Consider the following 12841-nt stretch of genomic DNA (forward strand, 5'->3'; position numbering starts at 1 on the left):
CAGCGGCATGGTGGCAGTGGCAAATCCAATAACGCCACACTGGTGAGCGCTAGTTAGCACATAGAACTTATGGACGAATGAAGCTCTCATTCACTGCGTGAAATCTGTAGTTAAGCATTGCCAACATATCATGTATTACCTAGATTTATGATACAGATTTGATACTGCCGCAGCTATGGGGAATCACTTGATGTAGGAATGATAAAGAAATCAACAATCTCAAAACAAAAACAACACAATCTCGTGCATCTTCCGAGTTTATCTAGTTCTTATCCGACAATTTGCCCTTGATCTTGCTGATGAAGGTGCTGAGACGGCCCTTCTTCTTGTCGACTGTAGCGTTAGCCTTGCTCGCGGCGGTCCCTTTGCCGGTTGCAGCGACCGGGGTAGGCTTAGAGCCAGAGCCGTTGGTGGCTGGTCCAGTAGCCGCGGCAGGCTTCCCAGCAAACTTCGTCTCGTCGGGCTTGGTCTCGTCGGGCTTGGAGGCGGCAGTTGTCGTCTCAGCAGTATTGGTCTGGGCAGGTTTGGATACTGCAGGGGTCGTCTCGGCAGGCTTGGGAACCTCTGCAACCTTCGGAGCAGAGACATCTGTAGTCTGGCTTTCAGTGGCTTGGGCGACGGTGGTATCGGCAGGCTGCTGCTGAGAAGCGGAAGTAAGGGTCACGGGCTTAGAAACTGTGACCTTAGTCTCATTTAGCTTTGGCTCGGCTGGCGTAGAGCTAGACACTCCTCCAACAACTTTGGCAGCGTCTTTCTCGACAGGTTCGGCTTGGTGAGCAGTGATGGGGGCCACGATAGGGGCGACAGTAGCGAGAGCAGGGGCTTTGATTATCTCCTCAGTGGGCTTCTCGGCAGGCTTATCGGTGGCCTTGTCAACAGAAGTGACCACGGCGGGCGGTTTGTCAGCCTTGAGCGCCTCGGTCGCGGGAGCAGGCTTGACCTCCTTGAGGAGCTCAGACTCAACAACCTTCTTTTCCCCAACAGCAGTCGCGTTGGCGGCAGCCTCAGGGCTCCTGCCAGCTTCTTGGATGGACTCCTTGACCTCGGCGGGAACATCTTTTGCAGGCTCTTGCTGACTTGACAGTTCTTTGGGCTTGGAACCGTCAGTCGCGGGAACAGGCTCGACCTCCTTGAGGAGTTCAGACTCGGCAGCCTTCTTATCTTCGACCGCGGTCGCGTTGGCAGCGGCCTCGGGGCTCTGGCCAGCTTCCTGGATTGATTTCTTGACCTCGGTGGGCACGTCGTTTGTAGTCTCATGCTGACCAAGCAGCTGCTTGGCCTGCTCCGGGAGCTTGTCTTTGGCGGCATCAGGCAGGTTCCTGTTGATGGCCTCCGTCGCGGCAGTCTTGGCAGCGTCTAGAGTAGGAGCAGCCTGCTCGTTGACCTTGCTGGCAGCGGCGGTAGCACCGGCAGCGACAGCGGCGGCGGCAGCAGCAACACTCCCACCGATGGTAGCGGCGGTGGTAGCAGCGCTGTGGTCAACCTTTTGTTGTTCAGTCTCGTCGCTGTGGTCGTCGTCGTTGTCATTGTCATCGATGTTAGCACCGCCATTGCCGTTAGCGGCGGCGGCGGCAGCCTTCTTCTGCTTCTTCTTCTCGTTCTTCTTTTTGTTCTTCTTCTTCTTCTTGTCGTCGGTGCCGGAGGTGGGCTCAGCAGCCTTGGACTCCAGGGGAACCTGGCCAGCTAGAGCAGCAGTGGTAGCCCCAGGGCCAACGGTGTTGATTGTTGCGTTCTGAGGCATCGGTAGGCCTGATTCCGGAATGGTGTTAGGGCCCGCCGCGGGGACATCAGCAGGGTTGGGAACGCCAATAAGAGAATCACTTTTCTCGTATGATTCTTTATCTAGTTTGACGTGCTTATGAATATCGCCGGTAGCAAACTGCTGAGGGACCTTTTCGCCGGGTTTCAAGTTGATGGGGTTTACTCCGGTCTCTGAGGCAGGCAGAGGGTTGATACTTGCAAGCTTATTCTTCTCCAGGGGTTGTTGACCAGCCATTGTAGCAGTAGTGGATCCGGGACCGATGGTGTTGAGTACAGTGGTAGAGATGGCGGATGCAGCAATAATTTCTGAAGTGAGGAAGTTGTTGATGTTACCCTCTTTGTCGGCCTCCTTGGGAGATGACTCGTTGGTAGTCCAATTGTTGTCGACGACAAACTATGCAAGGCAGAAGCGTCAGTAAAGAGCAATTCGATGCGCAATGTTTTGATACGCAATTGGCGACGCTCGAAGCTTCTGCAACGTGACCGGATTGGTAGCACCGGGTGGCAGGTCCGGCTCTGTGCGCACACGAATTGTTTGACAACGAGCTACGCGCCAGAGACCTCCCTCGATAGAAGAAGTATCGCGAACAAGTGCGAGTCTGATTGATCAACAGCTTGTTTGGCGACATTATCATGTGAATGGCGCAAGCCGCAGCAGAAAGACGGCAAGGCGCGCGGGGTGCCTCTAGCTTCCAGCCGCGCAGGAGAAAAGAACGTATCGCTAACGGTAGGATGCGCGCAACGTAGCATTGAGTTGCGAAGGGTGTCGGAAAGGTTCACTAACCTTGTAGTATACTTTGTCGGATGGAATTTCCAGACTGACGGTCTTTTCAAAGATGTCGCCTCGCTTGTCGAGCTTGACACTCTTGGTCCAGTTATCGAAGGTACCGGTAACGTAGACTTCTTCCGCGGGGTGTTCCCTGGTAAAAAGTAAGGGCACAAAATCAGAGATCGAAAACGACAAATAGACTGGTTAAAGATCTGTAGAGTGATACTGAAAGGCGAAAGAGCGTAATGAAGGTTGTCTCGAGCGTGGGGTGGTGCAAACGGAATGCCAGAGGCACGGTTGGCTGGGAGGAATTGATGTCGCGGGCTGCCAGATTGGACACGGGTCCAAGTTCAAAGTGTGGCAGAGGGGGGCAATGAGGGCAGCGCAAAAGGAACTTACCACTTGAAAGTATAGCTGCCCATGGTGGATATTACAAAAAACTAATGCGGGCTCTTCTGGCTCTAAAATAAAGGCTGGCTTTGTGGAGGGATATGGAAGGGGGAGGAAATCACAGACGTGAAAAGAGGGTTTGAGAAGAGGGCTTTGCGCCTTGATGAGCGAGTGGTGGTGCTCGATAGGTACTTAGGTACCAAGTGTATCAATGTATTATTTAGGTATTTAGCAGGTAGGTACGGAGTACCTAATAACACAAAGTGCTACTCTGGCTTTGGGGCCAGCGAAAGAAGTGGGAGAGCTTTTGGGGCCCCAGGCAGTGGCAGCTTCTGGTCAAGGCAGGGAGGGCAGTTCGGCGTACGAGCCGGAGAGAAATTACGTGGCTGATGGTCTTCGGATGCGCTGGAGCTCCCGATATAAATTTTGTGTGTTGCCAGCTGGTGTTAGTTGCTGCATCACCTGGGTTCTCAGGTAGCTGAACTGGAGCGACCGCTGTGCAATGAATGTCTGCTACGCCGTAGCAGGTAGCATGATGAATCAATAATTATGCTGTATTAGTGACTTGGTACATACGTCACGTTGCTTCGTCGCGCAGTGAAACACGCATTGCTAAAACCGGGCTTGCGGACCCGAATGCAGCGGCATTGACACGATTGCACGACTTTTTTTACCGCCGCTTTTTGGCTGGAGTGGGTACGGAGATGGAGCGCTACGTAGAGGTACTCGGTACCTATTGGGCCTTATGCAGCCCAGGGGTTCCTAACTAATTAAATAGCTCGGACGGCTTTGTGGAACTGATGAATGAATCAAGCCTTTTGGCCACGACTTTCTCTTCCCAACCGCGCCTCGTCTTTCCAGCATCCCAACATGTTATCAGCGCCACCAATCATGGCCATAACAGCATGACAGGCAAAATGGACTGCGCTGGAAGGTCGACGAAGCTGAGCTGCAAGAAGTTGCCGGACAGACTCACGATGACGCACAAGGTAGCGGTCGGGTGGAGAATGGTGCCAGCAACTCCACCAAGCCCTGAGGCAAGCAATCAAAAGGGTTGTCTGCAGCACATCAGTCAGTATGCGTTCTATACGTCAAGTAGTTATGGCATCACAGTGCATTTCTACGTGCTGCAGCATACATGTTTATGGTGCAGACAGGCTGCATATTTGCAAATGACAAGCACGACAAGGTAGTCAGCGCAACGAGGTGCCCAGCCGAAGACCGGAGATAACCCCAGCCAACAGCATTGATAAACAAAGGAAGTATTGAAAATGTTGAGACAACCTGGACCCCGGCCGCAAACAGCAAGGCAGAAGCGTGCAGTCTTTCCGCTTTGGGGCTGGCCAATTTCCACTGCAGCCAACTAGCCGGTTTGCCAGTCACACCAGTTTACCAAGCGCCTGAATAGAGGCAGATGACGGTAACCAAAATTATAGTGCCTCCAGGGAATTCCGAGCAGCATCATATGGGGAATTGGCTCTGAATTACCTTAAACCCACTGTACCTAGAACACATCAAGCACAGCAAGGCCAGAGAAATTGGAAAGCCTCGCAGGGTAAAGAATTTCTACAATGATGCACCACTACCATCTTGAGCTACCCCGAGGCTGGAAGGTAAAAATCATTAAAAAGCAAGCTAAACCTGCCCTTACTCTGTCAATTGCCTAACTATAAAAGCCTGATGTGTGCATCAACAGCTGCCAAGAGACACTGGATGGGGCAAAGGCAAGGCACAACTGGAAAGACTCTACGGCTTTACCACAATTGTGTCTTTTTATTTCCAGTAGTTGATTGAAAAAAGTCTTATTCATTACCGATAGGCAGGGATATGCAAGCTTCAAGCCTCACTCTTATATCAATCTATGAAGCCAGGCTGCCAGTCAAGATCTACGTATCCCTACCCAGGCTCGCCTTGTCCTGGCTCCCTGCTCATCGTGGGCTGATGGAGACATTGCACGATCCAGCATTCCACTCTGGACCAGGCTGAAGGCGGGTCACTTCTCCCTCCTTGAATAGGTCATGCATTGATATATTTAGAATTAATTAAACTTTTCACCATGCATACTTGTCATGAGAGGAGCCTCGGCGGTTACTATATTCTTACTGGTGCCGGTTCTGACGGCTTTGACACGACGATTTTTGAGTCCAGACCAGCGCTGCGCCACCCTAGGTAGATACAGCTTTGGTAGGTACAGCCTCAAATAAAAGCACCGCTGCTGACATCTAGACAGCTATGTACATACCTTAACTATTGCTACATAGTGGAAACCCGCACTAACAGCAGCTCTCTTTTACTGCGTACGGAGTAGACTCTATTTATTTACCAATGAAGTTGTTTTTTAACGATTCAGTGTACTTCTCTTTTCTTTGGACCGTGCTCATGTCCTTGACCTTCGCTTAGCTAGCTCCCCGCTCCGAATTCTGCTTCGTTATTAAACAGCCTTGTCGGCTTGAATCTTGTGTAGCGAACTCTCATACGCCGATTCGGTCGGAGGAATCTGCTCCCCCCTTGCCGAAGCTAGCATTTTCCCTTCAATCCCACTTCCACGATCCTCATCAGGCTGGGGCTGTCAGACGAGCGTAGTAGTACTCCCCTTTCAGCCCGCTTCTTTGCAACCTATCATGGCGGCACGCTGGCTCCGTTCTCGTGGAGAATAAATACCTCGAGACCCTCCCTCCCGACTTCAAATCCTTAGTTACGAAGTTCCTCGTAAAAGAATTTGGTCACTACAGCTCCAGATATCAACCATCATGGCCGGTCGAGATAGCCATGTTGAAGAAAACGACGTTGCCATGGAGAAGCAGTCTCAGGCCCCTGTCAAGCAGTTCATGGCAACATGGAAGAAGGTGATTATCACTGGGGTTACCTTGGCTAGCATCATCGGACTGTCTGTTGGTTTTGGCGTCGGTTTGACGAGACCTAGGGGCGGCAGTGATGATGAGAGCAGCACCAGCAACAAGACGGGTATCGAGTTGCGCAATGTGTCTGGCCGCTCTTTGAAATGGGCACCTAAGGTTGGCGAGACTTGGCAAATCGTCCTACAAAACACCATTCGCAGCGATATCGATTTCACCCCTGATGTTTCCATCTGGGACTTTGACGTCTTTGACAACGACAAGGAGACCATTGACAAACTGCACGACCGTGGCAAAAAGGTCGTTTGCTATTTCAGCGCCGGTACATGGGAAAGGGGCCGTACGGACGCTGACCAGTTCCCTGAGGAGGATCTCGGTGGCACTTTGCCGGAATGGACAGACGAGCGCTGGGCCCGCATCAGCAGCTCCAAGGTCCGTAATATCATGAAAAGTCGCATCGCGCTGGCAGCCCGCAAGGGCTGCGATGCTATTGATCCCGACAACGTCGACGGCTTTGTAAGGTTGCTCTTGCACCCGAGTTCTTCTGCTCAGCTCTGACCCGAGGAATACTAGCAAAACGATGAAAACAACTTGGGCCTCACGCCCCAGGACTCGATTGACTACTTGGGCTTTCTCCACGACGAGGCCAGCAAGTACAACATGGCTCTGGGACTCAAGAACGCAGCCGACATTATTGATGATGTGATGCATCTGGTCGACTTCTCCGTCAATGAGCAGTGTGCTGCCGACCAAGAGAACCCTGAGTGCGAATCTTTTCACAAGTTTATCGAAGCGGGCAAACCTGTGTTTCACATCGAGTACCCTCCTGAAGATGATGCTCAGACGTATCCCGATGACCTCCGTGAGGAAATCTGCGCTCGCAAAGGTTCTGGTAAGGGCTCAGACGAGTTCAGCACCGTCTTTAAGAGAATGAACCTCGATGGATGGGTGCAGTTTTGTAATGGCGATATATACGAGACTGCGCTGGTCCCTTAAAATGACACCATATTAGGAAGTGTATATACAACTCTTTATTCTGTTCATGTAGTAGCTGAGGTACTCGCTGTAATATCATGGTGGTACATAATTCAAGCATTACTTTCAACTCATTTCGAGTTTTCGAGAGCCCTTCATCACTTGCAACAAGCTCATCCTTGTCCCAGAAACTTCCCGCCTTCCTGCTTGAACCAGTCACTATTCGCATCCATCATGAAGTTGGTAATGTTGAAGTCCGCAGTTATACCGGATTGCGAGTTCACGTTGCTGGCAGGATGCATTTCTGGCTGCGTCACAGCCTCGTTTGAGATGGCCAGGCTGTCGCCTAAAAGAGGGAGACGTGGAACGTTGAAAAAGTCAAACACGTCGAGGTACTCTAGCTCGATGGGTGCTGGTGTTCTGGCTGACGTGACGCTAGGTACACGACTCATCGTGTGTGTTCCGTGCCGTGGTTGACGAGAGATGAGGAAATCCAGGTCGAATGCGGTACGTCTCATGTCTGCCAGAATTTTCACGGAGCTTGGGGTGATTCCGTCGCCGTTTTGCTCGCTGTCTCGATGCTCATCCAAAACTCTCTGCAGCAGGTTGCAGTACCGTTGAGCGACTGGCCAGAAAGCACCCAGGGCTCTCAGGATATCGACAAAGAACGCAATCTGCGGCGAGAGTTTATGCTCAACTGTCGATCCATGCACTAGAAGTAAGCGCGCAGATACCCAGACCGTAAATGCGAATGGTGGACCCAACTTTAGCATGTATTCATTCGTGTACGCGAACTCGGCTAGAGCAGCAATATTTTCCACTGCGCTGAGGCATCGTTGTGATGCACTATACGACGGTGTGAAGATGGGTGATCTCGTTGTCGGGTATGCGGCTGATGAATGGAGCCTGATCACCGCCGTATGATAGGTCGCGTGAAGCATCAACCATGTACAGCTCAAGTTGCGACTGCCTAGTTGAAATATTCTGGCCATGTTGCTATATTCACCTGGAAGACCATACTTCCAAGATGTCAGCATGCTGTCCAGGTCCTTATATCGAAGTTGCCATCTTTCAACGTCTTCGACCACTCCGATATTCACGGGCTGTTTTAGAAATTGGTGGATTTTGGAGAGAATTCCGAGAACCTCGATGTAATATGAGAACGCGCCCAGGTGCTCTGTGGCACCCGAATCAGGGTGAGGTGCAGCTTCAGGGGAATTGCTCATCGTAAACCATTTGGTTTCAACTTTTCGATTTGCCATCCAAAGATCGTCACGGCAAGGAAGGCTTCTGTCAATTTCCCTGTCATCTAGAGCAAACTCGAATGCGGTCGCAATTGTGGCGTATCGATCCAAAAGGTAGATCATCCAGAAAAGGCGCCGTCGAGACTCTTCCTCGATGAAATCCTTGGGCTCAGGCAGGACCATGGCTCTCAATGTGTATATAGAGGTGAAGCTTGGTGAGACCATGGTGGATGTAGCCTCGACAGCGAGTCCGAGCTGAACTACAGAGCGTGTGATGAGTGCCATAATGTTCCAACCGGGGGGACCATTACTGCTTCCACACAAGTCCAATGCCAGAACAACAAGTGCTTGAAGCGATTTAACGGACGAGTTCTCCATTCCATAGAGGAGGACTTTGTCTTTGGAAGTTTTGTGATAGCTCTTTCGTCGCTCCAGTGTAAGTCGTACGTCGGTAGAATATCGCATTGTGGTTGCGACGATTGCGTGAAGCAGTACAAGGTCGGCCTCTTGTAGGGCAGATGGACCGAAGAGGGTATCCAGTGTAGTTTTCTTGTGCAGAATAGGACACCAAGTGTTAACGTTCTTAAAGTACAAGTCTACCAGCGAGTATACGAGATCGTACGGAGGCAGGTCTTGGTCTGCCCCTTGGGACTCTGCATGATGAGGCGGGTTTGCTCGAGAGTGCTGGTAGTATTCGGGAGCGGCAGAATCCGGGTGCGATGCAGTCGAGATGGTAGACACTGGCCGTTGCTGAAACCTGTCGTGCATCATAGGGGCCGAATTGACTGGAAATTCGGCGTTTTGGGAGCTGGGGGTGAATGAAGATTGCTTCGTCATGACGAAGTTCCCTTCTCTTTGTGATGCCCGTATCTGGTCCTGTGGCCGGAAATGTTGCGTAGATTCGCCTGGACTACCTTGCTCACTAGGTAGGCTTTTGAAGCTATTGTGAGCTCCTCCGGCTCCTGCGTTAGGCAACGAGTGGCCGAGATTCTGTAGGATTCTGGAATGAGAAATCAAGGTTGCTTCGAGGTTGTCTAGTCGCTGTTCCAATTCTTTTCCGTATCCTGCTCTGAGGCCCGGCTTTTTACGCTCCTTGTACTCACAAGTCGCTCCATTGCGGCTACACCAGCCACATGAAGGCTGGCCGCGATCACATTTTACCTAGAGTTGTATTGGCAGCTGATGATTGGTTGTTGGGCTGAAGAACATACTTTTCTCTGTTTACAGAGCTCGCACCTAGGTATGATGAGGTTAGGATCCGGGCTGATGGGGTATGCCTTTGAGCCATGGGTGTGTGCTGCGCGGGGAGGACTCGGCGAGCATAGGAAGCTGGCATATGCTGCCTTTGGCGCGACACGGCTGAGGTTGGTGGAGGTGGCAAGACAATTTACTTACGAAACGGAAAGCGGCCGCTTCCTCTTTGGACCACGGCCGGCGTCTTCGTCGGCGTCGCTCTGGAAGTCGCTGTCTTGGTCTAGACTCATATGCTTAGCGGCTGAAGGCGATAGTTCCGCAAATTCCGCGCTGTGGTGCATGGCGGCCCGGGTTTATTCAGCGGGCAATCTGAGACTGCAACGGCTTCTCGGAGCCTCGGATACAAGTCCCTCCAATGGTACTTTGCCAACACAGATACAACAAGCTGAGTGGATGCCACCAGTATGGGGATGGCCAAGAAGAGTTCGGGGGAATGAAGAGCGGCAGGCGAGGTTCGTCACTGGCGACTGATTCCACATGTCTCGGCAAAGGACCCTATAAACAGCGCAAACCTTGGCCTTGACCTCTAGCGCCGATGCAAATTGCCTCGGATACGCTGATGAACGGAAGGATGAGTACCGAGTACACGCCACAAAATCGGCCGTCGAGTGAGAAAGGTTTCGTCGTCGTGACTGGCAGTTGCGATAGCTTGCCTGCGGAGAAGAAAAATTGACTGGCTGGCAGCGCAATGACGCGGGGATTTCTTGCCCCCGACTCATCAACTCAGCATTGACCAAGTTTGCATACTCGTGGAAAAGCTGCCACCACGTTCAGAAAAAATGCCAAGGCGATACTGGGCCGATGTTGTGGATTCTGTCTGAAATTTATCTGGCTGGATCCTCGACATTACTATTCTAGTACTTGCTTCTCGGTAATAATATGTGCTGTGTATATTGGTACCACATGCACTCTCATGTCGCGCTCAGTATGAGCACGCATATACTTTTTTTTTCCTTTTGTTCGTGCGTTAATTAATAAATAGCCAGTCGTATCGTCGACTGTATCTCGTGTCTAGTCATTTGCATACTGCACGTCGCCACACATACCTACCAGGCATTTCGAATCAGTCACAGCGACCATCAGGATACTTGTTGACGGCCCCTTTTATGCCGCCGTCTATCCCTTGCGCCCCAGGCCTGCGCCGAAGCCATGCATCCACAGCCAGGCATATTTTTCCGGCTTCACTTCTGCTGCACCAATCGTCCAATTCTCTATTTGAAAACAAGTTCCCGAAGTGGAAAAATAGTGGTGGTGGGGGGGGGGGGCAGTTACGTTGCACTACCGCCACTACCGCCAACGTAGTTCGTCGGGACATCTACTGCCGACGCAGCGCCCGCTACCATCTACCTCGCAAGGCACCGCCGCTAGCCTTTGATATACTCCCACTGGGAGTACTTTAACCATGCTATACGCGCGCATGAGTCGCTACTATTCCCGATACGTTGCCTTTTTGTATTCATTGCTTCTGGTAATATTACGATGCAATCTTACCGCTCACCAGACACCATGGCTATTACTGTCCGACAGTTTCCGACCATCAAGGCCGTCAGGTCGTTCATTGTTAGCGGCACCGGTGCCGGCAAGTTTTGGCGTGGCATGCACTGGCGAAATAAATCTAATCAGTGCCATAGGTGGTGACTATCATAATGTCAAAGGTGGTCATTGGTATGTAAACGGCCGGTGCAAAGTGTTACCGCCATGACTGACACGCCGCGCTGACAGGCTGATTGACTCCGATATTTCCACACCGTGTTCGATATGGCCGCAGTATCGCAAGTCTCGAACCAGCTGGGGGATCAATACCCTAGGCTCCATTTTAGTCGAGATTGAGGCTATCGATGGTACAGTCGGCTTTGCTACAGGATTCGGAGGTACGCAACGTTCCCAGCTGTGGCTGCCTGTCTCATAGCCTTGCTAAATAAAGACACTGGAACATAGGCCCGCCTGCTTGCTGGCTCGTTCACCAGCACTTTGAACGTTTCCTCGTTGGCGCCGATCCTCGAAATACAAGCTTACTATTCGAGCAAATGTATCGTGCCTCGATGTTCTACGGTCGAAAGGGCCTCCCGACTGCCATCATCTCCGTCATTGATCTGGCCCTGTGGGATCTTCTCGGAAAACTACGAAACGAGCCCGTCTACAGACTGATTGGCGGCGCCATGAGGGAACGCATAGAGTTTTATTGCACAGGTCCAGAGCCAACTGCAGCTCAAGAAATGGGATTTTGGGGTGCCAAAGTTCCATTGCCGTTTTGTCCAGAGGAAGGGCACGTTGGCTTGCGGAAGAATGTCGAATTTCTGCGACAGCACAGAAAAGCCGTCGGCCCCGATTTTCCCATCATGGTTGACTGCTACATGAGTCTCAATGTCTCATACACAGTTGATCTGGTCAGGGCTTGCGAGGGCCTCGACATCAACTGGTGGGAAGAGTGTCTCTCTCCAGACGATACGGATGGCTTCGAGCAGATCAAACGAGCGCATCCCACAGTCAAGTTCACAACTGGTGAGCATGAATTTTCGAGATATGGCTTTCGCAAGCTCATCGAGGGCCGTAACCTCGACATCATCCAGCCCGATGTCATGTGGCTAGGCGGCTTGACTGAATTACTTAAGGTTGCTGCCATGGCTGCCGCATACGACATTCCCGTCGTCCCCCATGCGAGTGGGCCATACAGCTATCATTTTGTCATTTCTCAACCCAACACGCCCTTCCAAGAATATCTGGCCAACTCGCCCGATGGCCGAAGCGTTCTGCCTGTTTTTGGTGACTTATTTATCGATGAGCCTATCCCCACCAAAGGTTACCTGACCAGTGAAGATCTGGATAGACCGGGCTTTGGCTTGACTATCAACTCTGCAGCTCGTTCTAGGTTGATTTCGTCAGACTATCTACTAAATCCACCGCCAGCTCCTGCTTTGAAATCTGCCGAAACTAGTCGAGGGGCGTATAAAAATCATACCAATGGGTCAAGAAACGAGCAGCACTAACTAGCATCTGGGCCGCTTGCAAGAACAGCTGTTGATGAGACTTGCGCCCAATTTTGCGGCAGATTGGCCACTGGTTGGTACCAAATGACATTCCATGCACTCGTCCTTCGACCATGTAGTCCATTCTGTTCTGTTGGAGCTAGCAGCGGTTTCGAAAGACAACAGGAAATTGTTTAGAGAGCCAAATGTTAAGGTGCCATATTGAGCACGCATTAAGTAGCATAAATATCATGGTGTAACGTCCTTACTTGTGGCACTGCGTTGTTCCCAAAGCTACAGGCTAGGCACTAAGAGTAATACACGTGCCCGCACCCGTCGCTCCGCTTGGGTGCTGCAGGGCTAGGCGGCTACCATACCCACGTAGTCATAACTAGTGTTCTTTAATATAAAAGCTACTAAAAATATTAAAATTATAGCCTAAGTAATATTAGGTATTTTAACTATCTTACTAATTAAAAAGCTAAGAGTTAGATTTTAGAAAATATTATTAGATTTTATAAAATATTATTTAAAATTTAAATTTTTAAAATTAATAGTATTTTTTATAAACTAATAAAATTATATAAAAGATAGTAACGTAGTTAATAAGTAAGCGGCGTAGATAAG

At 50.8% G+C, this 12841-nt stretch overlaps 4 protein-coding genes across 4 annotated transcripts; 2 read left to right on the top strand and 2 right to left on the bottom strand.

The window, feature by feature from the left end:
• Positions 1-262: 262 nt before the first annotated feature.
• On the bottom strand, positions 263-2952 carry BBA_10114 (extensin-like protein; the record flags this gene model as incomplete). Its single annotated transcript, XM_008605211.1, has 3 exons — positions 263-2155; positions 2546-2681; positions 2930-2952. The coding sequence occupies 3 exons, from the start codon at positions 2950-2952 to the stop codon at positions 263-265; spliced, it is 2052 nt and encodes a 683-aa protein (XP_008603433.1).
• A 2718-nt stretch (positions 2953-5670) lies between these two features.
• BBA_10115 (endo alpha-1,4 polygalactosaminidase precursor) lies at positions 5671-6771 on the top strand (the record flags this gene model as incomplete). Its single annotated transcript, XM_008605212.1, has 2 exons — positions 5671-6291; positions 6349-6771. 2 exons carry the CDS (start codon positions 5671-5673, stop codon positions 6769-6771), a joined length of 1044 nt encoding a protein of 347 aa, XP_008603434.1.
• A 152-nt stretch (positions 6772-6923) lies between these two features.
• On the bottom strand, positions 6924-9529 carry BBA_10116 (fungal specific transcription factor; the record flags this gene model as incomplete). The annotated part of the gene is made up of 3 exons (XM_008605213.1): positions 6924-9155; positions 9206-9353; positions 9390-9529. 3 exons carry the CDS (start codon positions 9527-9529, stop codon positions 6924-6926), a joined length of 2520 nt encoding a protein of 839 aa, XP_008603435.1.
• A 1225-nt stretch (positions 9530-10754) lies between these two features.
• Positions 10755-12235, top strand: BBA_10117 (mandelate racemase/muconate lactonizing enzyme domain-containing protein; the record flags this gene model as incomplete). The annotated part of the gene is made up of 4 exons (XM_008605214.1): positions 10755-10821; positions 10880-10913; positions 10971-11119; positions 11187-12235. The coding sequence occupies 4 exons, from the start codon at positions 10755-10757 to the stop codon at positions 12233-12235; spliced, it is 1299 nt and encodes a 432-aa protein (XP_008603436.1).
• Positions 12236-12841: the final 606 nt, after the last annotated feature.

The sequence above is a fragment of the Beauveria bassiana genome, assembly GCF_000280675.1.
Source record: "Beauveria bassiana ARSEF 2860 unplaced genomic scaffold BBA_S00090, whole genome shotgun sequence".
Taxonomy (NCBI): Eukaryota; Fungi; Ascomycota; class Sordariomycetes; order Hypocreales; family Cordycipitaceae; genus Beauveria; species Beauveria bassiana.